We start from the raw sequence: 27,094 nt of genomic DNA on the forward strand, positions 1-27,094 counted from the left end.
AATGTTAGCCTGCATTAGTGTTCTGATCCCAGAGCACACCCAAAGGCATCCCACTTGATGTTTTTACACTGCCCACCCCACTTTGAATAAATACATAATTCCTGGCACTAGCGATACATTCTAGTGTACCATATAGATTATAAGAGGTTTTTTTTACCTATTGATACTGATTGTTTTTTCTTAGGATCCCTGGCTCTTGGCTCTGCCACTACCAACCCCCACAATCACTATTCTTATTTGATACAAGTCACACCCTACCCGCTCCTCGACCCAATCAAGATACAGACTCCTACCATCTAACATACTTGACCCTGCCCACACACAACCATCTTCTTACTTCATTAGTAACACTAACCTTTCTGACCTCCTTCCCTATCCTTACCACTAGTATCATCCCTCTTCACTCTCACTCTCCCAGCACACTTCCACCTACCTCCTCTTCACCACTTAACTGTGGGTTCTGCTATATGATGTACAGTTATCACAACATGCTATTACTTCACATAGCTTCTCTAATCACTTTATGGATTCTTGCCCTCCTGTCCTCATACCACACCCACCTACTAGAATTTCCTCCCCATTGCACTACAGATACCTGTTTACCCTAACATTCACCACATAACTATCTCTTCTGCTGTTTTCAATTCTTGTCCCATTGACTATGCGCCTTTTATATTGCTACCTTATTACCACACACCCACACTCTCCCAACAGTATGAGAGAGACAAAATAAAATTACAGAAGACAATTGTCCACCTAGCCTCCAAGCTATGCTGCTGTGGTGACATCCATTCTAACCCTGGTCCAGCAACTTCCTTAAATATCCCCACCTCCCAAATTCCCAACCTCCCCATCAACTTACTTCTCCCAAGAAAATCAACAAACCTACTCTTATTTAACATTAATATTAGAATCATCACCAATAAAATTCACAACCTGCATGCTTATCTAGCACTATACACTCCAGACATAGTTGTTAAACAGAGACATGGCTTAAACCACACATCACAGATAAGGAAATTATTCCACCAGGATATTCCATTTTAAGAAAGGATAGAATTGACATGAAAGGTGGTGGCGTTTCCATACTATGTCAAAATCATCTTACAGTAGAGACTTTAAATATAAAACATCCTAATCCAGACAAAGCAGAAACACTTTTTGCCCAACTATAACTCAACTCAAACAAACTAATAAATATAATTGGATGCTATATACCATCCGGAAACAATACAGACACTTGAAAACATACTCCATTGGTGCTGCGCATCACTCCAACATGAAACCATCATCACGGGTGATTTTAATACTGATGGCTAACATGCAGCTTTCATGCCCCCTCTAACCATATCACTCCAACATGAAACCATTATCACGGGTGATTTTTAGTACTGAAAGGCTAACACGCAACTCTCATGCCCCCTCTAACCATATTAACCTTCATGGTTTTACACAAACCATAAAAACTCCAACCAGAGCCAACAAATCTACAAACAGGAAGTCTGTCCTTTACTGGATACTAACAGACCAGTCCACCCCTGTCATGCAGGTTGCCTACCTCATGGCCTAAGTGACCATCTACCAACCGTTCTGCTTAGACAACATTTCCATTACAAGAAAAGAACTGTCTACCAACATATTAGAAATAAAAATAGTCTTAATGAAAACAACCTTATTACAGACTTCAGATGATGTAATTGGACACCATTAAAACATCTTGACTTAATTGAGGCCATCAAATATATTAATTCTACCTTTCTAAAGATCCTCAATCTCCATGCCCCTCCTAGAACCATCAGGATCAAAGTTACCAGTGCACATTGGCTAAGTAAGGAAACCAGATCCCTCCTCAAAGCCAGGGTACACTGGCACAAAATCAGATCCCAAACCACTAAACAAATCTACAAGGAGCTCAGAAATAAAGCTAAAAAACTAGTAAAACTTGAGAAAAACTAACTACTACCATAATCTACAAATAAAGCATCAGCACAATTCTCAAAAATTCTGTGCAGCCATTAACAAAGTAAAAGTAGTACTCCCTCCGCTACCTCTGAACACACATCAGAAACCATAGCAACACAATTTAACAAATTATTTACTGACCTGATTCTTGCTCTGTCCAGTTAACAAAAGATCTCTAACAACCCCACCCCCCTGAAAAAGCCTATAAATCGCATAGCAATAACAACTTATTCCACTTCCAGCCCATCTCTACTGACAGAATTAGAAAATAGCTTAAAAAGCTTAAGCCCACTACACTAGCATCTGACAAATTACCAGCTGAATTTCTACAAGTAACAGCCGATGCCTTAGCCTACCCTATTTCCATTCTCATTAACAGATCCCTGACTGAAGTCCTTGTCCCTGAAATTTGGAAATACCTCATATTATCCCTTTTGGTAAAGGTGGGAATTCCACAAAACTGACAAACTACCGCCCAATGGCTATCCTATCCCCTTTAGCCAAAATCCTTGAGAGATGTATACATATTCAGTTCATGGACTATTTGCATACCCACAAACTCCTATTAGCTACTCAACATGGCTTTCATCCCTTTCACAGTACAACCACAGCTCTAATGTCCTTCACCAGTACAGCTAACTACCACAGAAATAGTGGTAAATTTGTATCTGCCACCTTCCTCGACCTGTCAAAAGCCTTTGACATGGCCAGACACAGTGCACTCATCAAAACTCTCTCTGATATTGGCCTTAGAGGCTCCACTTTATCCTGGTTCCAAAGCTACTTAGCCAGCCTCCAACAAGCTGTATTGTGGCAACACGAAATTTTCCCACTGCTTCCAGTCACTCTTGGTGTGCCACAAGCCTCCATTTTTAGACCCGTTACTTTTCTCTCTGTACGCTAATAACCTCCACACTTCCACTTTGTATGCAACAGTTATACAATATGCAAATTATTCCACACTAATCTGTGCGGCTTCTTCCCTATGTGAACTCTAATCACTAACTTAACTATCCTTCCTACCAGTTGAAACATTTCTATCCCAACAGCCAACTAATTTTGAATCCTAGCAAAAGAAAACTACTTTTTTTCAAACCAACCAGATCCACCCCCTCAGACACCACCTTTAATATTACATCCAGTAATAAAACCATTGTTTCTCCCTCAGCTCATACAAAACTTCTCAGTATTGAGATTAACAATAATTTGAGATTTGATACTCATGTAGCCCACACTATTAAGAAAGTACACAAGAAACTGGGTACCCTCTATAGGATTAGACAGTATCATACCAAACACTCAAAAGCCACAATAGCATGTACCCATCTCCTCTCCACCCTACTGTATGCGTCTCCTATACTTATCAATCTCAGAAAGACTGAGTTTGCAAAACTAGAATCCTGCTACAACAAAATCACCAGGTTTGCCTCTTACTCCCCATATAAAACTCACCACTGCATAGGTTTAAAGCAGCTTAACTGGCTAGAATTCCCACAACTCTTACAGTACAATCCACTCATACTAGCTCATAAAATTCTGCACTATCCTGAGAAAACCCCTTCACTGCAAAACCTACTTAAACCAAATTCTAACAGGACTCTGCTCTAACAATAAATTCCTTCTTGAGGTAACCAAACCCTACAGCACAACAGGGGAGTCGCTCTTCTCTAATTTGAAATCCAAAATATGGAACTCGCTGTCTACACACGTCTTCCATCATAACCTTGCCACAGTTTAAAAACTCACTAATAACTAAATTTAATTCAACTTGGCTTTGTTCCTGTACTGATCCAGGCTAGCTCTTCTTCTTAATCGTCACTGTCCACTAATCAGTACATGATGGTTAACACCTATTTTCTTGGTAAATTAGGCCTAAAACCTGTATCTGTTACATCTCCATGCTCGGCATAATTACATTTTCCTATAATCTGAAATTACATATCTTCTCAACGTGTATCCATTCAAATTCATTTTCCTTCTCTGTAAATCCATAAGTATTTTGTATAATGAATAATTATTTGTTGTAATTATGTTGTTACTGTGTTCCACATTTGTTCTTGCTGTCATATCAACTTGTATATGTCTTTCTTCTATGCAAATGTCAAAATAGTTTTTTTTTTTTTAAACTGTGCATTGTATTTCCCATAACCGTTTTGTTTATTGTATATCACACTTGTTCTTGTTGTTGTTAATTGTGGAGCTTTTCTCCTTGGGCTGCTACTGAAAATGGTCATGTGTCCAGTGGACTTTCCCGGTTAACAAATGTAAAATAAATAAATAAAATGAGATTTTTAATATCTACAATAATAATCAAGTATGTTGGCCTATAGAGTCTGGAGTCAGTAGTAGGGTCACATTTATATGCGATCCTTATGAGAACAAGTCTGTAGTCAGGCTCAGAATGAATAATTTATGGAAATATTTCACTAGGGCATGTTAAGTACTGTTTAACAAACAACCTGGTAAGTTATCTGGTCCCACGGAGGGAGAGTTCTAAGTCTTGGACAGCACTTTCAGTACATGTTCTTTACTGATTGGGGGGATATGGGTATTGTAGGGCTTTAGGTAGTCATCTCAGGAATACATTTGCACTACAGTTATTTTCTAGTATATAGGCAATGTCTACCAAGTCTGAGGTGGCTTTGCCATTTAGTATGAGTGCTGGACATTGTTGAGTGTCGTTTCTTAGTTTTCTAATAGAACTAGAGAGAATTTAAAATTGTCATTTGCTTCAGATGCCATCCTGATTTCATGAGCTGCCTTAGAAGAAGTAATATATATTTTTTAAATTCTAAGTCAAATTCCTAATATTTCCTTAACTTAGGGATCTTTAGATCTGTTCTATAATCTGGGTTTTTTCCTTTTATTGCAGATTTTATTTTTGTCAGTGGATCACCAAAGTGGTTTTCTTTTACAATTTGGATATAAATAGGACAGCTAAGTTTATACATTTATTTATGTGGGTTTAAAACTCCTTTGGAAATCTGTTTGCTGAGGCTGCATCTGTGGTGGTGTCATTATAAGTTAATTTTGAGGCATCATCATCGAATTTGAGACTTGTGCACTTGAAATCTTTAAATTCCATTATATTAGTTTCAGGGGTTTATGTAGTTTCAGGGAAAAGGTTTCTAGCTTTATAGCCTGACTAAATTGGAAAATGATTGTGGAGGTGTGCGTGATGGTGCTACATTTGTAGATACCAGGTCTAGAAATATTTCATTCTCCAGTTGTACTGCTAACACTCTAGTTCATGGAGTTTTACTTGGGAGATCTAAAAACCTCTTTGCATATTCAGCATTTAAGGTATTCTCCCAAATGATGGCATTCATATTCATGGAGAGTTCATCCATGACATTTAGGAACCTGATATGAACTTCCTGGGTCATGTAAGATGTTTTGTAACAGGTGATGAACTGATAGCTGATTTTGTTTAATGTGATTTGGAGTTTGATGCATTCCATTTGTGGGTCTCTGGGAATCTGTCTAGAGGTGCTCTTGTGTCTGACAAGTATGAATACACCATCACAGATGCAACTGGGTCTGACAGCACAATTGGTGTTAAATACAAATAAGACAAGAGTGCTGCATGGACATTTCAACCGTGTTTTAGTCATTACACATACATGGATGACTTTCAAATGCTGGAGGGCCTGAAGGTCAGGCAACTTGTTGTTTAAACATCTGGCATTATGCAGAACCACCTTAATTTGATCTTGTTATGATACTAATACTTTGGCTATGTTAGGATGGTCATTAACTGAACTATGGCAACAGCAAAGGCTATGGTTAGTATGTGGAAACCTTTGAATAAGATGTACAGAGGATTCTTTGCAAAGCGAGCAGGGATATTAAGTATTTCCTTCCATGCTCACACTTACTGACTCCTGCCTAAAATGACAAAAAATTGTTTAGCCACTTGTTGAAGTAAATCACCTCTTCATTACACCTGGGCATCATTCATGGAGAAGGAAAGGTTCTGCTCAGTATAGGTGTCTTGTCTGTGTTTATGACATGCAGACATGCATCTCTGTATCTCCCTCAGTGTTTTTCATCTCAAGTTATTTACTCCTGTATGCACAACTACAATACTGTAGTTATATTTGTGTGGCACATATGATCACAGAAAACTATTAGGCTAACAACTTTAAAGGACCCTTCAAGCTTGGCTATACTTCCCAGACTATTAGAAAGGTATTGGTCCCTTAGCTTTTGAGGGGGTATATAAACTTAGGCATGAGTAGCTGAGCATTTGCAAGCTTCCTCTCATAACAGAGACAGAGGTGCAAAATCCCATGTAAATTTACAATTCCCCACCCATAGATCAAAGTTTCACTTGAGTAAGTGTAGGGAAGAACTTGCTTCATGTGGATGGGAAGCCTGTTCCAGGGAAGGGGTAGCCTCTGAGATACATACCTATCCCTCCATCATGTCCTATTTATGTTACAGGTGAGGTTTAGGTCCCTGGGTCAGTGTTTTGAATGCTATTTGTGTTGCACATGTGCAACAGATCCATTAAGGTCGGATCAGAGGATGTTTTCTAAGCCAGGCATAGGTTGCCTGTCAGCAAGGTAGGAGACCAAGCCATTTAGGCATTCTGCATATGCCTTATTTTCTAAACCATGTATTCTTTTTTGAGGAACCTTTGTGGACATTCCATTTGTTGCATATGCTTGGTCAGGTACATGGTGAAGGGGGCACTATACTCAATAACTGGTCTTATGAGTGCAGGATAGAATGGAAAGTTGATGTCTTTGGACATAGCTGACATACCTTTGCTTACAAGTTGTGGATCACAGAATGGTTTATTTCCTACTATAGACACATGATGGTCAAAGGCCAAGTCACAGTCTACATGCATTCCCAAATCTCTACCTACTGGGTCTACGCTTAGGGGCATATTATCAATGCAGTAATTTGCGAGGGTGGCTGTCTTACTGAAAGATGCTGTTTATCTGCTTTTCTTCACTGAGTTTAAGACAGTGACTCCAGCACCAGTTATTAGTCTGTATCAGGCCTTCTTGGAGGGCATTTGTGTCTTAGCGGGATTCATTAACCTCACATAGTTTGCAATCATCTGTGAACATGACCAACCAGAGGCCTTTGACATTAGCCTTGACTTTATAGAAGTAGATGCCAAGCAGGAGTAGCCCAAGCACTGACCCCTAAGGCACTCTGCTAGTAAACAACATTTTTGTCAAAGTAGACATCCCTAGCCTAGCTTCATGGGTCCTGTCTGTGAGGCAGTTGGCTATCCAGTGGGTGACAGGGTGATGAACTTGTTTACACTGCTCGAGTGGAGTGTTGTCAAATACTTTGGCCAAATCATGGAAGGCCGTGAGGACCATCTTAACCTCATCCATTGCTTTGCTGACCTTCTTGAAGTACACCGAGTTGAGTCTGCATAGCCTGCCCTTGAGGAAACCAAACTAAGTTGGTTCTAATGTCCATAGATTTCTGATGACATCATTTAACACATCCACAGTTATTTTTTTCATGGCTTTACTTATTAGACTAATCAGGCTTATGAGTTGAAATTTCCTTGGGTCCATGGATGGCCCTCCCTTGTGCAGTGTTATAACCATTGCAGTGCACCATTAATTAGGCACAAAGCCTGTTTGGAGACCGTAGTTAAACAGTGATTCTAGTAGGCTCAGTAGTTCATATTTTATGCTGTTATGGAGGAATCCTGGGATATTCTCTATGCCCTTCAGTGCCATGCTCTTTGTCTTGGGGAGTGTCTTGAGGACCTGCTCCTAGTGATAATAGGGGGAATTATGGTTGTTGGTATTTGTTTAGGGGTGTCTAAGGGGAAGAGGAGGGTAAAATTGGAGACAAATTTGTTGGCCAGTAAATCTGCTATATCTATCTTCCGGTGCAGTACAGATGATTCCATTTATAATTAATTCAGTACGTTGCTGTGTATTTTCTTTGAGGTTGTTGACATAGCTGAAGAAAGCTTCATGATTGTCTTTGGCCTGAGAGGCTGCTTTTAATTCAAATTTGGCTTTGGCAGACTTGATAAGTCCCCTGAGTTGCTTGTTTACATTGATGAGGGAAATTTTACCTTGTCAGTCAAGGTACCTCCTAATTTTCATCATGAGTTTTTCCTTTTCTTGTACAACCTATTGATGTTTGGATTCCGCCAGGGTGACCTATTTTGTAAGTTAGTCCTATGTTTGTTATGGATGTGTACAGATGTCTTTATGAAGCTATTAATATGATTATACAGAGTTTCCATGAACAACTCCACATAAGCAACATTGTTCTCAGGGGTTGGGTGGGCTTGGAATTTTGCTAAGGTCTAACCTAATAATAGGACATTTCTGTAAAGGTTCCAGTGTTAGCTGGGGTTCATAGTTTTATTTTTATTTCAAAGAACACAATTTTATGGTCTGACCTGACTAGTGAGGAAAATACACTAAGGATGGTACACCATTCTGCCTCATTTGTGAGGACCAGATCAATAATGTTTTCTCTCTTAGTTGGCATACGGGCTAGCTGGTCTGGCATATTTGTGTTTAAAAAAGTTTAGGAATCTATGGACATGCTCAGTAGTGGTCATGTATGATCCCAGTATGTAGGGGAATAGTTAAAGTATTCCACGAATATGGTATTGAGTTGAATGGGGAGTGTCTGCTGTATTATTAAGTATGTGTTATCGATTTTCTGAGTCATGGAGGGGGACCTATAGATTGCAAGGATATGATATGATGTAGAACTTTGTAGTTATCTCAAAGTGGAGAACCTCAAGCACATCATTCTAATTGACCAACCTTGAGGTATGCATGTTTTGATGTAAATTGCGACAGCTCCAGCTTTCATTCCTTCCTGTGCAGCAGATGGTCTAAATGAGTCGAAGGCATTATAGCCCTGCACTGCTGGGATGCTATCTACAGCTTTAAGCCAATCCTCAGTAACTGCACAAATGATTTGCACTGGCCAGGGTGTGGAGAGGCTGCAGGTAGTAGAATATCTTATTTAGTCTCTTGGCATTGAGCATTAACAACTTTAGATGTTCTTGTATTGGTGTTGCTATATCAGAAGGCACTATGGGGGATTGAATAGGTTTTAACCAATATACAAAAGCCTAAAGGGTACAGTTGCAAACCATCCCTGGCAAAGCAGCCTGGTCTGTCTACCATATCCTCACAGCTAGCAAATATTGTTTTGGCTTTGAATGACACCAAAAACCAAGTCAATTGTTAGTCAATTATTTTCTGTTTATATTGTGGCATCATCCTTATAGAAGGTAGAATGCTGTTCAGTGCTGGCTCATACAGACCTGGGACATATAGTCTCTTTTCACATAGTCCAGGGAAGTATGTCTCAGGTGATTTGCACCCACATTTACCATGACTGAGTCATACTAGCACTTATAGCTCAATGACCCGAGTGCGTGCTTGATCTGTTGGATCCTGCCTCCCCAATAGACAACTGACTGTGACTCTCTCCTTCTGTAGTCTTGTGACTGGGACATCTGAGAGTCTCACAATGGAGTCCCTTATGACCAAAATATTGGGCTGTGTGGTTGCTTGCCTTATGGGCTTTAGAGGATGAGATGCTGTGAAATCCTTTATGGGCTTAGAGGTTTTAATGGCATGAAATGTGGCTGTATGAAATGGCATGAGATGTGGCAGTATGTGTCATGGTGGGTGTTGTTTTGTTTGGGGTGCTTTTGAGGTTGCTGAGGATAGATATTTATTACGGGTGCAACATCTGAGAAGTCTTTGGGGTTTAGGAAGACTATGTTTAAGAGCATATGTGGGTCTATGTCTCTGCTTCAAAGTATGTGTGGTGAGTGCAGTGTGTGTGTTTCTGAAAACCTGTTTGATATTATAAGTGCTGGTCTGAGAGATCCTTGTCAATAGTGGCATTGTGTAACTACATCTTTCACACACTGTTTTAGTTTGTGTAAGAATTAAGTGATTGCCAGTAAACATGAGACAACTGCTACATTACCTCAAAATGCCCATATCAACAAAACTGGCTGCAGAGATAAAATAAAAGTTTATTGTATGTTATATTACTGATTTTATAGTCATATTTGTAAAAAAAAAAAAAAAAATCCTATGTATTGAGCGTAGACTTGGGTTCAGTCAGTATACAGTGAACTCGTATCAAAATACTCTTAACTTTCTTTTTTGATTTTTTTGGTCTGGTGTCTGTAGACACTTTCCCCTTCCTGTTCAGAAAGATTGTGTAACTTGGGAAAGGTAGTTTTGATTCTACACCACAGGCACTACCCTCACTTTATCTTCATGTTTGGCTTTTCAGCCTTCACTACATTCTATACCGCAGGAAATTTTAATTACAGAGGCATATTGTTTAGAGATGCCCAACAGATTTTCCACTTAGAAGTCTTGCCTAAGAAATTTACACTTTTCAGTCTTAGATGTGATACAAGAACTGAATGGCTTCTTACATGATCCAATATCGTCTACACATTTTTGGTCTTTGATCTAGTTACCCTATCTCAGAATCCATGTCCATAGACAGGCTGTCTTCTGCTTCCATTTGCATTGTAATGGTGACATTTTGGCAATGTCAGATTCCAGAAGAGTCTTAATATTCATTTGCACATTCTGTTGTAATAAGCAATTCCTCTGTAAGAGCCTAATTTCATAGTGGAAATGTGTAGGCTGCCACAATAGTAATGAGAGCTAAGGTTTGTTCTGGCTTCTGGGAAATGATTTTTGTTACTGTGTTCATATAGTATGAGCATTGCTACCTCACAGTAAGATGTTCTACGGTTCGATTCTCGGTAAGGGTGCCTTTTCTGCGGAATCTGCATGTCCTCCCTGTGGTCACATGAGCTTCCTCCAGGTGCTCTGGGGTCCTCCCATGTTCCAAAAACATGCAGTAGGTGGATTGGGCACTCTAAATTGGCCATAAGTGAGAAAGTGTGTGAGAGTGAGGGGTATGAATGAACTACTGCTGCAGGGCTAGCCACCAGGTGGTGAAAACCTTGGCTCGAGATGATTGTAACTGCTGAAATTACACCCCGACCCCATGTAAAGAATGGGAAAAGGGGGTTGGGGATGGATGGAAGGATGTAAATTTGTCCTCTAAACCCTGCTTGCTCTTCCAGAAGCATGGAGTGTTAAACAGAAGCTACTCGAGGTTCATGCTTTAAGTACACACTGTTTCTGATATCAGTCACAGTTCAGAACCGTCATTTTCCTTGTCAGGACTAACTTGGGAGAACTGATGCTAAACACCATGGATGTCCACATCAGTAACACAGATTCTGTGTAGATCCCTGGACCCATAGTAAAGGTTCGTGGCACTAGCCATGGTCTTTACAAAGGATAATCATGCCTCAACGGATTCCTCTGCAGCAACCCTCAAACAGTTTCCTGCAATAATAATAGGAGATACCTCTGTCATGTTATGGAATAAGATCAGTCTAGCTGGCCTGTTTTCACATTAGCTAGTGTTTTCTGCAGTATCCACCCACACCAGGCACCTGGTTACGTCTACTCACATTTACCTGATGCATTACGTTTGATATTTTTCCTTGATCAGTGGCTTTTCTGTTTCAGTGCATTTCCTTCTAGAACGGAGGGTAATGGTTCTTTACTGTGTACATATCATATTGTTGTCTCTGCACTGATGGGATCTGATCTTCTGACTTTTGACAATATACCCTGTCAGTACTATATCCTACACAAGTAACTGAAAGTAAGATAACAGAGATTTTGAGATGCTCACTTTCACAGTAGATGTTGAACAGAAAGAAAGCATTGTTTTCTACCCTTTCCTTTCAGTGACAACATTTAGTTAATTTGAGAGCTAATGTTAGGCAGGACATAGTTCATCTCAATTATGTATCTTTGGAAAGTAATAGCTTACATTGCATAGCCCCTGCTTGAGAACTTACAAAGCAGAATGTGTGTGGACCAGCATGGTGCAGTCAGTTTTTCCTAGGTAAAATTGACTTCAAAGTGCACTTGGTTTCTAAACTTTGTCTAGTATAAGAGTGAATTCTAGTTCTGGAACTTGCTAATTTTTAGCAGATTCAACCCACTGTTTTTGCTTTTTAGCAGATGCGTGTCCCATTTTCAGTAAATCGTAATCACGTGATTTGAGAGTGCACATCGATATTTCATTTACACTGTTATTTTGCTATTTTTGTGCTTAGGATTCATTCGTGTGTACTTGAAACAAGACTTTATCTCTGAACAACTGGCACATCTGCTTGTGAATGGAGTGAAGCCACCTCTAGCTGAGGTCCCTTTAAAGGTACAGTACCTGAAAATTTAAAAAGCATTTCTGTAGTTGTCATTTTGTTCCCATTTTTATTACCTGCATTGTCGTTTTCTTCAGCTTCCTCTTTCCTTTTCTGTGTTTTGAGTTCCTTCTTTTTGAAATGGCTTATACCCTGTTGGCATTTTAGGAAGAAAATAAAGAGCAACAACAGATAATTAAACAGTAGTATACTAATGACTTTATTAGCTATGTAAACAATGCTGCACTAGTATACTAATGGCTTTATTAACTATGTAAACAATGCTGCACTAGTATACAAATGGCTTTACCAAGTACGTAAACAGTGCTTCACTAGCATACAAATAACTTTATTAAGTACGTAAACAATGCTTCACTAGCATACAAATTACTTTACTAAGTATGTAAACAATGCCTCACTAGTATACACATGACTTTAAGTGTGTAAACAATGTGTCATGAGCCCTTTACTTGCACTGTATAGTAAATAAGGTGCACACACAACCAAATCACATGTGCAATGATTATGGTGACAGTAATCTTTAACAATATGGTGCACTTAGAAGTATAAGAGATAACTAGTAGATTTTAACCATCTGAGAATTTTAATAAAACCTCTTTCCCTTGCAGTATTTTATTAATTTCCATATTATACAGGAACTTGGCAGCAACTGACTTTGGCATGTTATAAGTAAAGACGGACTGTACATTACACATTTTGCAGTATGTGTGTGTGTGTATGCATGTGCGTGTATATGTATATATGTGTGTTTTATATATATATATATATGTATGTATGTATGTATATATATATATATATATATATATATATATATATATATATATATATATATATATATATACATACGTGTGTGTGTGTGTGTGTGTGTGTATATATATATATATATATATATATATATATATATTTGTGTGTGTATATGAATGTGATCGTGAATTGCATGTACATATATGAATGTAATCCTGTGGGAAGAGTTCTGTAACATTTAGTTATGGTAAAGACATAAAAACACACTCTGTGTTCCTTACTTTTCCCAACAGTTCACTGTGTATATTTGTTCAATTAAATCTACAAAACATGTCTATTGTCAAAAGCCCATTCACAAGTGAAGATTAAAAACACAGTTTAATGAGCAAAGAAGTCATAAAAATATATATAATATACATCCAATAAGTGCTTTTGTCTCAATAGTTTGAAACTTCATCAGATACTATTACATACTTCACAGGAAGTTTTATGGCAAATAATCACATGACCACTTCCTGCAAACACCCCCCCCCCACACACACACACACTTGCTGTTCCCAGGTGGTTTTTCATCCAAGTACTAACCAAGGCCAACTCTGCTTAGCTTCCAAAAAAACTCCTTGTCATATAATGTGATATCTAATGTGAACTAGTGTTTATTATAGATTTTGCCACCTATAAAATATTTAATTCATTTAAGATAAATTCAAATTTCAGAAACCTAAATGCATGTTGAAAAATTCCAACAATAATATATTATAATAACAAACCAAACAATAACAGAGACAGTTTTTATGAGGTCAAAGCAGAGAGAAAATCTTTTCAGATATAAATAAAATATTTTAAAATATTAAAATGTTAAAAGCTTTTTTATAAAGGTATATGCAATGTAAACAACTTTCTAGAGAGTTTAATTTTAATATGCAAGATAAAGGTAATTGTTCATTTAATCCAGGCCAGGATGTTGCATTTAGCTGCAACTGCGAAATCAATTCACATTTTTCTAGTAGGAGTGTCCAAGCCCCCCTCCCTTTGAGAGATAAAGCCTCTATAACAAAAACTTAAAGGAATGGGTAACAAATTCAGCGCAGCGTTTGGCTAAAGAATTAGTGTCTTTTCCCATTCTTATATCCCTTAAATGTTCATATATATGATTCTTAAACTTTCTGTCAGTCTTCTCTATATAGAAGACTGGGCACTGAGTACAGGTTGCACAATAAACTACTCTTTCTGTATCACAGTAATATTTACCTACTATTCTAATCCAAGTATTCTTAACATGCATCTTGCTCCCTTCCAAAATAAATTTGCAATAAGAACAGGTACCACATCTTTCATCATTCCCTGAATTTCTCTCTTTGTTTTTGTTTGAAATGTATTCTTAAAGTTTTATCCTTTTCTGTATATTATGGATGTTATTTTTTCCCCTATACATTCTCTTATTTCTTTATCATTAATATTTCCCAATTTTTTACACAGTATACTTTTTATGTCGTAGTTTTTAGGCCCAAAAGTAGTAATAAATGAACTCTTGTAATTTTTACCAATGGAGGAGGGGTAGGTAAGTGTCCTGTACATAATATTTTATGATCCCCTCTCCCAAACATTTCTCTATTATTCTCATTTCTGCCTATGTCCCCATCATTACTTATATTACCACCCCATAAAATAGACCTAAAATGTCCCTTTTCCTCTTATTTATTACTTCCATCATTACATCATTCACTAGCTTCAGGGGATAACTCCTTTTCAAAAACATCCCTTTTAAACAGTCACACTCATCTAAAAAGGATTCAAACATACTCACCATTTGTGCAGCACATACAAACTGACCTTTTATTATGGCCTTTTTCTGCTGTGGGGGATGGGCACTAGAGAAGCATAAAAACCCATTAGAGTATGTCTCTTTTCCAAAAATTTCAAAGACAAATCTCTTCTGCTGACGATCTTTTTTTCAGCCATACATCCAAGTCTGCTATTTTTGTATTATTAGTTGCATGTGTAAACCGTTAAAAAGATGTGGTTTCATTCAAACAACTTAAACATTGGGGAATCTCCTCACTGTTCCCTGTCCATAAAATAAAAACATCATCCAGGAAGCAAGTATAAAATTTACAGTAGGTAAAATAGGGGGATCCAAATAAAAATGTCTCCCACTGTAACATGACAATATTCACATATAAGCCCCCACAAGGGGCTCCCATTGCCACACCTTGTCTTTTCAAAAAGTATTCCTTTTCAAAAAATATAAAATTATTAAAAGGTCTTTCTCTAATAGTTGCTCATATACATTAACTCTTTCTTGTGTGACCCCTTTACCTATTAAAAAAAATCACAAAGCCATTCAACTCCCGTTTCATGGGGGAATGACAGAATATAAATCTTTAACATCGATGGTTAGAAAGATAAACTCTTACTGAAGGCAGTACCATTAATCATATCAAGAAAAGTCCAAGTCTTTACAAATACTAGTTTCTTTCCTGACCAGCTCTTTGTATGTTCACAAATTTAGCTATAAAATATGTTGTCGAATCCCTATCATCCACTAAGGGGTGCATTGGGGGGTTGTTGTAAATCCTTATATAAATTTAGGACCCCAAAAAAATGTTGGTCACTGGGTAGAGGACATCCAAAAAATTAAACTCATCAATTGTGATACAACCTTCAATAAATAGTTCATGTAAATCCCTCTTCATTTTTTCCGTATGCCCCATTCATCTCAGTAAGTGATTCTTTAGTATAAGTGACAGTATGGAGAATTTCCAGCATCTTCTTACTATAGTCACCTTTGTTCATGATTACCATACCCCCTCCCTTATCAGGTTTTATAAATCTCACCCCTTTGTCATTTTTCAACAAATTTAATTTACTGCTTTCTTCTTCACTTAAATTGTTACAGTGAGAATTTTTACACTTCCATATGTTGCGAATATCTATCGCACAAATACACTCAAATAAATGAATGACAGGATGGGTGGGGGGATTGTAGGTACTAAAAATGGACAGTGGTTTTATTGCCCTATCTATACCATGAAACAGTACATTTAAATTCAGTTTTCTGACAAACTGGTTCAAGTCAATTAAAATCTGAGATACATCAGGCTTCTTCTTAGGGGCAAAAGTCATTCCTTTCACAAAAACATCGTAAGTAACTGCATCAATAACTGTTGAAGAATAATTATACACTTTAAGGTAATTTAGTGTGTTATAGCAAATGTCACAAGTAGGCAACAAAATAAATCCCCAAATGGTCAAGTGGTAACACAATAATTTACCTCTCCCCCTCAAACACCCTTGCTGGGGGGGCAGATGTTGCCGATTGTGTTCCCCTGTAAAAAGTTTCAGTTGGGAATAAGAGAATGAAAAGGAACTTATCAGGAGTGTATGACATGCGTTGGATATTCCATGGCTACCCAAAATGGCACACTCTTGGTTTCATGAGTAGGAACAGCAAAAAACGCAACTCCAAACGGTCCAGATTTTCAAAGAATACCCAGATTTTTGCTTCATATTTTAGTTGTTCCTCAAAAGAAATTATGGTTTTCTGACAAATCACTGAGGATTGAAGTCACTATATAAGGACATATGAGTTTCAGAAAGTGCATGTTAATGCAAATTCTATTATTCTAGCAGCTTTCTAATTTTGTTAGAGCAATATTTAAAATCTGTCCCTATTTTTGTGCCTTTGTCCCCCTATTATTTTAGGCTTTGTTCAGATTTCTTGCACTAAGAGGTTGCCTCTCCAGTGATATGGCAAAAAGGTACAAGTGTTTTGGCATAACAAAACTGGAACCTAAAGTAATTGTATAACAAAATATGTAAGGTACTATAATATCTGGGCACCAGTTAGCAAAAAGCACTTTATCACACATTTTAGTTTTAGTAAATTAAAGAATCTCTGAAAGGAACGAATTTGAAATCTATGAATTAAAGAGGAAAATGAATGAGTAGAAACAGAAATATTCATAGGTGTGTACTATGCTAATGGCCCTGGAGCCTTTACAAGCCTAGCCCATAGGATTACCCTGGCATTGTGCTACCCAACCTTAGTTCCCAGTGCCTCTGTTGAGTAGAGTCAATGGAGTGATCCCCGGGGTGAATTTTCTATTTCCCATCCACTCATCAAGATTCCTCTTGAAGAAGGTCAGTGAGGTGGTCTGTTTGACATGCATGGGAAGTCTATTCCATAGCATGGGCAGTCTCTGGGTTATGAACCTGTCCCTCCAGCTTGTTCTGTTGATTGTGGTAATGAGGTTGAGGTCTCTGGATCATGTTGTGCAGAGGGATTGGGATTTCTTTAGATGTAGCATTTCTATCAGAGCTGGGTCAGCCATGGCTTTGTAAGTCAAGCAGAGATCGCCTCTAAATAGGCAAGATAAGACAGGGAATAGCTGGAGTTTGTTGAGTCTGTCCATATAGGACAAGTGTTTAAGGTCTAGGATCCTCTTTGTGAAGTACTTTTGTGGCCTCTCCAGTTGATGCATGTGTCTAGTGAGGTACATGCCAAATGGGGCATTGTACTCGATGATGGGCCTAATGAGGGATGAGCAGAGGGAGACAATGACCTCTTTCTTCCTGAATGCAAAACACTTAGTAATGAGATGTGCCACATAGAATGACTTTCTGACCACAGTGGCAATGTGGTGGTCAACCTGTGTTCCCATATCTCTTATAACACCTTCTGTGTTCAGCGGACAACCATCGATGTGGTAATTTATGGGAACTGGGTTTTTCCCAAAGAGGATAATGACAAATTTTTTATCATTGAGGTTAAGGCTATGGTTCTGACACCAGTCGTTGGTCTCAGTAAGGCCTTTCTGTAGGATGTCAGCATCACTTGGGGAGTTAATAATAGCTCCCAACTTGCAATTGACTGTGAACTTTATCATCCCTTCGTTGTTGACCTGGCCTTCAGAGAAGTAGATACCAAACAGGAGAGAGGACCCAGGACCGAACTCTGTGGGACTCCACTCGTGACTGGGTCGGCAGTCTGACTTGGAGTCAGCTAGCTATCTGTGAGCCATTTTGCAACCCACGTAGTGATATGGGGTTGATGCCTAGCTTAGTCAGTTTTTCTATGATTCCTGAGTGGGGAATAGTATCAAAGGCCTCGGCCAGATCAGGGTAGGCTGTATGAACAACCTTGCCTTCATCAACAGCCCTGGTGACTGACTAAAAGAAGTCAACCAGGTTGAGCAGGCATAATCTACCCTTCACAAAAAAAAACTGTGTGGGATCCAGAGTTTGGAGATTCCCTATATCCTTGTTTATTAGGTCGATGATGATGTGTTCCATAGCTTTGCGTATCGGACTAGTCTGGCTAATGGGGTGATAGTTCCCAAGGTCTGTAGTCACTCCTCCTTTGTGGAGACTGATTGTAGCAGTGTGCTATTCTGTAGGGACAAAGCCTGAGGTGAGGCTGTGATTGAACAGGGCACTCAGGTGAAGTACCACTTCACTCTAGTTTATGTAGAACACAGCCAGGGATATTGTCAGGTCCCACAGAAGCTGTATTCTTGGCCTTGGACAGTGCTGTTTTAACCTGTGCAGCAGTAATACTGGGTGCCTGGCAATCTGCTGGTATTGTTATTGGTCCTTTGGGGAGAGAGGAGTAAAGTTGGTACTGAATCTGTCGGCCACTATAGTGGCAACATCTGTTGGCTCGGTATAGGAGGTACCCTTGTGCAGTAGCTCAGAGCAAATCTGGGTATTGCCATGGAGATTCTTTACATAACTATAGAAGGCCTTGTGGTTGTCTTTACTATCTGCTGCAATTCTGTTTTCATAGCTAGCTTTATAGGATTTGATGAGGGATCTCAACTTTTTGTTGAGGCTGATAAGGAAGTTTTTCCAGTCTTGGGACTTCACCTTATTCCACATCAGTTTCCTCCTCCTGTTGTAGAGTTTGTTTATGGCAGGGGACCACCAGATTGACTTCCTTTTTTTGGAGGCAAGCGTTTTGGTTCTATTGGGTATGGCGAGATGCATGCATTTATGTACGTGTTTGTACAGTACATTGGTGTATGATTCAACAGTCATGCAACTATTCTCCATTTGCATGGGTGCCGTGAAGTTAGCCACCTCTGTTTTTAGGAACCCAAAGTTAGCTTTGGAGAAGTTTTTCATGGTGGTTACCTTTTGGGGGTGGGGTGGGAGGGATGTGGCTTTCCAAGGTGATTAGTTTTTGGTCGGATCTAACAAGTAAGGAGTTGACTACTGGTGGAGAAGCAACGGTCACCCATGTTAGTAATGACCAGATCAAGGATGTTGCTACCTCTAGTGGGGTTAAGAATGAGATGTTCCACGGCATTGGAATTAATGAATTCTAGGAAATGTTGGGCAAGTGTATTGGTACACGAGTAGTTTTCCCAGTAATTAGAGGGGTAGTTGAAGTCGCCCAGTAAGAGAGTGTTAGGTTGGACCCTAATATTCTTCAGGGTGCTTAGGAACATGGAGTGCGAGTCTTGGGACATGGTTGAGGACCTATAGCAGGCTGCGACCTGAATCGCTGTCTTGCCCAATGTTAGCTGCACCTGAAGTATCTCTGATGCATTATTTTGGGCTACCAGTCTAGAGGTGTGCGCATCTTTTATGAATATGGAAACAGCCTTGCCTTTGGAGCTTTGGTCTAAGTTCTGGGGCCGAAAGGTGTGGAATGAGTTATAGCCTGGTAGTGCAGGGGTGCTTCTGCTGTCTTGAACCAGGTGTGTGTTACAGCACAAGTGTAGATTTATCCATTTTAAGGAGTGCTTCGAGCGAGTGCATTTTGAGATTTAGACTTCTAGCATTGAGCAGCATGACCCTCAGACTGCAGTTGAGCAGCATGACCCTCAGACTGCAGTTGTTTGTAGCTGTTACGGTGGTAATTTGGTCTTTGGAACACTGCCACTATAGGGTGGCAAGAGCCTTGACCAGTATCTGGAAGCCCAGAGGTGACAGATGCAGGCCATCTCTGGAAAAAAATCGAGGTCTGTCACTCATGTCATCCCAGGCAGACAGATACTGGATCCCCTTAGAATGACACCAGAAACTTAGCCAGTTGTTGAAATCAATCATTTTCTGCCTGTACTGTGGTATCATTCTGGGTGATGGTAGGAGACTGCTCAGGGCTAGGGTTATACCCACATGGGCTTCATAATCCAAGAGCTCCTCCATGTCTCTTTTCATGTAGTCCAGAGAGGTACATCTCAGGTCACTCACATCCACATGTACAGTAATGACAGAGTCATATTTGTACCTGTTGTTGAGGGACCCAAGTGCATGTGTTGTGTGTTTTATGTTTAAATTCATTAGAAACATTATTAGTGAATTATTTTGTTCATTAATGCTATTAACCAAGATAATTGCAATATGCAATGAATTATATGATAAAAGGGCATTTATAAATGAAATAAACACATATTATATATAAATGCTACATTCTAATTAGGCATTCCAGGAGAGTGGCCTATGCTAATTATGTATATGCTTTCCCTCAGAAATGCCTGCTGTAAGAGATTTATGCAGATGTGCAATTCAGAGAATTGCTCAGCTATGTGAGTTAGCAAGAGCTGTCCATAAAGCTGCATTCCCCCACTGAAGTCATAGGGGAGACCACTTTTAAGGTGAATTGATGAGTGTGTCCATTAGTGCAATTGGGTAGGGAAGTCTGATCTATAGTGAGTGTCTGTGTGTTTATGGGGACTGTCTGTGAGTGTATGCATGTGTAAGTGTAAGTACAAATGTGTGCTGGGGTGACTACCATACCTCTAAACTCACCTAATCTAAGGAGTAAAACATGGAATACTGAGAGGTGGGGTATGGGGAACACTTGATACCTAGAACTTTGAAATATTATTGTAATAAATGTAAAAAGTTGATAGAACGACAGGTTTTACCTCAAGGAATCTTTTCCAAAAATAAGAAGAGTGGTAGTGGGGGGGAACTAGACATAGACACTCTTCAGACATTACCTAAGTCACTTGCATAGTTAATAGAATAACAGGATTTGCAGCGCAAAGCATGTTTTGAACAATAAGACATATTAAACTTTAAGGTCTTGCATTACTGATTGAAATAAGTGGGAAAATCGGAGACATTTGCAGATCCATAGATTGTTACTAGGCTAACACCCAGCAGGCCTTTCTAAGCTTATCCAAGTTCTGCAAAATCAGTGACAGTTGAAAGGTATAGGGTGTGTGTGTGTGTGTGTGTGTGTGTGTGTGTGTGTGTGTGTGTGTGTGTGTGTGTGTGTGTGTGTTTAAATTTCTATATGTATGATGGAAGAGCGAATGGGATCATCTGTGCCAACATGATTCAAGAGCCATCAGTGTCGATTGCTGCAGGAAAATACTGCTTAGCATTAACAGTTACACCATGTGATTCAGAGACATGCAAATCAATTGAAAGTGAGGTATTTCATCACTGTGGCTAAACATGTCTCTAAATCACATTTTTTGGGGATCTTGGAAAATGCCCCTTTTTGGGTGCAGCAGTTTGTGCTCACAGTGGGGCGCTTTCTGAATCCTAGCCAATGTTTTGAAAGTGAAATGAAATAATTTCTGCATAACAGTAAAACAACCTGTTTATGGGGTATGTAAAATGAAATGAAATAAAATAGGGTGTTTAGGTGCTCTAGATGTAGAGACAATACACAGTAAAAGTTAGTGAAAACAATGTTAAAGTAATGTATGCATAAAAAGTGCCTATTGAATTATTTGGTTATAACAGAAAGCTCTGAAAAAATGAAAAAAAGGAATGTCTTGTGTTTGAAAACACACAGTTACAAAATGGAAGCGTATGTTGGACTGAATGTGTTTGATGCTACTGCCAAAGACAAAACAACTTAAATTGAGTGAGTAGATATTTACTGTGATCTAGTGTTAATGATTTTCTGGATGAACGGTTTTAATGTGGCATAATATTATGATGAGTACTAAGATGTCTGTAGAGATGGTTGTGAAGTAAACTTGGATAACCAGCTAAACCATTTAAATATGGGATACTGGCACTGGCCTTTGACTGAAAAGGCTGTTTGCAAAAAAAAAGCTAGTACAGTTGCTTGAAGTTCTGCTGATCTAACCTTGCCAGTTTTTTTTCTTTGCAAGGTTGTGTCAATGAGTGTGGAATTGGGGAAGTGCCCTTTCTTCACAGTAGTGTGATCTTGGAACATATATAATTTGCAGTGGATTTGTAATATGTGTTGGCATTTTTGATACGTTGTAGTTCCAGCATGTAGGCTCAGTCATTTTTGGGTCACTCTTATGGTAGTTAAACTAACTGCCATAGATCCATACATATATATATATATATATATATATATATATATATATATATACACATGTGTGTCTCTATCTATATATATATATATATATATATATATATATATATATATCTGTGTGTATACATGAACATATATCTGACTCCTCACTGCTCCTGCTGGACCAGGAAGCCTGTCTGATATCTCCAGTCCCAATGCCATGTACTAATCCCCCTGATGGGGCTGCCTTGGTGGGGTGGGATTTCTGTAGCATGCTCTGAACTGATAACTAATCTTATTGGCATGATTTGGATCTGTATAAGCATGGCTAAGGGGTCTGGTATCTGTTTCAAACTAATGTGGTCTTCAACAAATATGGATATGATATTGCAGTTTCCAACAGGTTTAAATGAGTGCTTAGCACAAAACCCAGGTATCAAGTGAGTGTTCTCTGGGTACTTAAACCAGGTTTCTGTAACAGTGGATGTGCTCCAAATGTGGACAGGCTACAAAGTCAAGCAGTTTGTTGTTGTTGAGACTTTTAGCATTAAGTTGAGGCACCTTGATATGGTCAGTGGTTAATTGTTTTGGATGTTAGAATGGGAGGTTTTTCATGTGGACCTTGTCTAAAAAACACACAATGGGAGCTGCAAAAGCTTTTGCTAGTATGCAGAACCCTTGGAGTGAAAAGTGCACTGCAGACCATCCCTGATAAGGTAGAAAGAGTTCTCACGCATCTCATCCCATGCTGACTCATACTGGACCCCCCTAGAATGACACCAGGTGATTAGATAATTGTTATGTGAAAGCCAATCATATTTTTCTTTACACCTCTACATCATTTTTGGTGAAGGAAATATTACATTCAGTACTAGGGTCTTTCCTTGCAGTTAATGGCATGCATGGGGAGCTCTGTCATCTCTCTTCCTATCTGTCAGGGTTCTGTGTGCCTGGTCATTTATCCAAACATGGGCTACCACCATGTTATACTCATATTTGTTTTTCTGAAGACTCTTGTAGCATTGGCAGTCTTGGCTCCTGGGAAACAGCTTACTGTCACCCTTTTTTTGTCCAGCCTTGTGAGTGTAAAATACATATTCCTAACTATGGAATTACCAAACAGTAGCTCATTTCTATTTGCGTTTGAAGATTGCTTAGGTGTAATTGTTCCTGGATATGCTATTTTCTGGTGACTTACAGCTGTGTTGCCACTAATTGGTGTTGCAGTGCTTGGTTTATGCTGTGCGTTTAACCTTCAAAAAGAATGGGGCTTGGGTAAAGATTTTTTACTGCCTCAGCATGTAGGTTCATAGCTAAGTAGTAGGCTGGCTACCCTTCTGGGCCATTTTAAGCCTAGTCAATTTCCTCCAAAGGTGAAAATCAATCCCTGTACCTTGTGTCTGTCAGGTAAACACCTTAATCATTATGCCAACCCCCACCCTTAAAGTCTCATCTGAAGGATGGCACACTCAGTAGAGCAGCACTCCCTTATGCTGTATTACAGTGTCAACACTGGAAAACTACCTGGTGAGGGAATAGAGCCCACAGTCTTCTGCACTAAGTTCAGGTATATTACCTGTTGATCCTACTGATAGCTTAGTATGTGTATATTGTGGTATAGGCGAGCAATTCTCACATGATGGGTTTGATTGTGGGAGTGTGGCCTTAAATTTGACTATGTACTTATCTCTCACAACTGGACAGTGATGAGTCATTATCCTTCACCTCCTCTACTATAGCCTGGTTCAGAAGCTACCTATCTGACAGGCAACAATCAATCCAGTGGACAGGAACTCTGTCTACACAACTTCCAACCACCATAGGAGTCCCACAGGGCTCTATACTGGGCCTGCTATTGTTCCCTATTTTCACAAATAACCTCAATAGCTCTACACAACATGATACACTCATACAATATGCGGACGATTCAACCCTGATCTGCTCCGCCTCATCTCCCGCCACCCTACATACACTCACTCAAAGAGATCTTCAACTCTGTAGGAAAATGGATATCAGGTATCCAAATAATTCCAAATCCTAAAAAGACAAAACTGCTACTATTTACCCCTAACAGATAAAAAACAAAACAAAAAAAACATAACTCTAAGACAGCACCACCATAACATCTAAGGACGGCACCACCATCATCTCCCCTTCTAACCACACCAAACTTCTGGACATTGAAATTAACAATAATCTCCACTTTGATGTTCACATCTCATATACCATAAAACTAGTACACTAAAAGCTAGGCTCCCTATATATACTGTATTTGTATAACTTGATGCCAGAGCTTTTCTCCCCGGGCCTCTGCTGAAAATGGACCTGGTCCAGTCAGAATTTCCTGGTTAACAAATGTAAAATAAAATAAAAATAAATAAATAATTGTCTGTGAACATTAGGCAGTTCTTACACTCTCTGAATATACCAAGTGCTATGAGGCTGTCATCAGACAGTAGACTAGTTTGCTGACCTTCCATTTTGACCGAGAGTGCAAGGTGTGTCCAGGAAGAATAAGAGAATGTAATAATGTTTCAGTTCCTAGGTTAAAGTGTCTATTCAAATAGTAGCTAAGGATTAATTAATACTTTGAGCACTATGTTAACCACATACTGTCAATATTCTAGTTTAGCCTAGCTGCAAGGCTAGTTTGGTGAGTAAAATCAAACTAGATAGTTGTTCTTTGGCTCCTAGTTGAGGTACTAATTTGGGGTAAACTAATAAATGTAGAAAGAAGAATTTGATTCAAGCAGCAAAACCAGGTAGACCATAAATAATTCGATCTAAACTAGCTATAAGATTGCATTTTGATGTGCAGTGATGTACTGCTGCATAACTCAGCAATGTATACAGCTGTAATTGTTATAACTGAATTTTGGAGTTAACTAGGATTCCTTAAAGAGAATGTTTAAAAGTGAAAGTGCTTGTGTCTGTTGAATAAAGCATTGCACAGCACAGAGCTCTGCCATCCACTGTTAAGCTGAGGGGAAACGTGAAAGGGCCAATAAGAAAGCAGTTAGAATGACAACCAATAATATCCACTTGTCAGAAGTTAACACTCCAAGTTGTAAACCAAGCTGTAAAATGGGAAAAAAGTGGCAGTCACAGGGAAACACTTTTATTAGTAACATGGAGATGATGTTTAAAGAAATAACAAATGAGAACACTCAGTGTAACAAAATGGAGGATCTGATAAACACACAAACTGCCAGGTGACTACAGTATTCACAGCATAAGCAAGTTTAATTTCATTAATTTAATTAATATAAAAGTAGTAAAAAGTGTAAAATCACAGACATAACAGTTAAATTAACTAGACGTGTTTCCAAATAAATACCCATATCTGTAAATGAAGCTGTGCATGCCTGTAGTGCTTTATTGATTATTTTCTTGCCTTTTTGTCTTACTTTGATAACCACCATCTATAAAGTCTTGTTAAGTCACTTAAATAAGCAAACCGTGAGCTGTGTATGAAAATGTGCCCACAAGCATTTTGAATGACAGCTGTTAAACAAAAGTGAATGATAGGAATGTGTGTTTACCTGTTTGTGCAAGCCAATGATCATCTGCAGATCCTAGTGTGTAACAGCATCTGCAGTGAAAACATAGATCTTAGTATCTGCCAGACAGTTTTTGGATAATTCATGGCGGCCACTTCTGTATTATAGACAGTGCTGACACAGTTCTATACTAGAACAAAAGTAGGAACATCAGTCAGACCCGTTTGGGCACTAGTCATATAGTATAATTACCATTTGTGGGGATGTGCAGAAAAATAAACCGTTTTAAAGCTGCAAATAATATTGTTTATAGACTGGCACTTTATGTATGCTCTAAAAGTGGTCAGACTCAGTATTTCCATTTAAATGAATTGCTCAGTGGGCGTTTCTCTATTTACTGTAAACTTGTAAAAGCCTTAGTGATATTCGCCACTTCAGACCGTGGTAACAATTTGTAATAAATTGCACAGTCTCAGTGATCTGGTTGACTTCATTTGCTGTAGTCATTTTCTTTCATTTGTTTCACATCCTGTAGGATGTCTTGTCCCAAAAGGGATGTGTCAGTGGCCTGTATGGACTATAAGGTCCACAGTCTTGGCTTCTGTATTATGTCCTCCCTGCCACACAGATCACCATCATCTTTATCACCACCACCCCCCCTTTTCCCATTTTCTACATGTGTTTGGGGTGTCGTGTCACCTAGTGTCATCTCTCACTGTTCATAGTAACTCTCCCACCTTCTTTGATGGTCATGCCTGACTGTTTTAAAGGTCTTCTCTGATTCAGTCCGTCTACTTCTTTGCTAAACACCCTCATTTCCTTTTGCCTTCTTCCTTTCTGTCCCAAATCTTCTTCACCAGATTGACTTCTGCTTTTCTGCACGTGCCTGAAATATCCTGCTGCACGTGCCTGAAACATCCTGCTACACATATACTATCAACCATATTCCTTTTTTCACTATCAAAGTATTTACTAACCATTCCATTCATAGTGGAAGTGCGCCAGTGACACAGCAAAAAAAGTCTCCCAGACAGCTGCTATCAAAAACGCAATGATGCAAGTGCCTTTCAAAACACAAGGAAAGGTTTGATAACACATGTTACAGGAGGGATGAAGCACTTTACTGATGTAACCATACCCTTGCACCTTCGTGAACGTACACTGGATAGTGCCAGGTATTGCACATTTATAGTAGTTATTTGAATATAGGATTTCAGTGTTTATTTAGTTGGAACTTTATGTATCCACCATGTCTGAGTGTAGAGTTCATTCTGAAGAAGATTATAAAGTTGCTATAACTAGGGTGATGCTGGAATTCTGGTTTATTTAAGGGATTTGCTCAGAATTGCAAAGTTTGTAAATATAGACTGAAGCAAGCAAACCTAAATCTGTATGATAAAG

At 38.9% G+C, this 27,094-nt stretch overlaps 1 protein-coding gene across 2 annotated transcripts in view; it reads left to right on the forward strand.

Moving 5' to 3' along the window:
* The window catches only part of LOC122814000 (arginine--tRNA ligase, cytoplasmic-like), a 641,564-nt gene that overhangs the window by 386,717 nt on the left and 227,753 nt on the right, over positions 1–27,094 (forward strand). For both annotated transcript variants that reach the window (XM_044086583.1, XM_044086582.1), the window contains exon 4: positions 12,104–12,204. In XM_044086583.1, coding sequence (XP_043942518.1) covers positions 12,104–12,204 — 101 coding nt within the window. The remainder of the gene's footprint in view (positions 1–12,103; positions 12,205–27,094) is intronic.

The sequence above is a fragment of the Protopterus annectens genome, chromosome 10.part0 (genome assembly GCF_019279795.1).
Source record: "Protopterus annectens isolate FY-2018-M chromosome 10.part0, PAN1.0, whole genome shotgun sequence".
Taxonomy (NCBI): Eukaryota; Metazoa; Chordata; order Ceratodontiformes; family Protopteridae; genus Protopterus; species Protopterus annectens.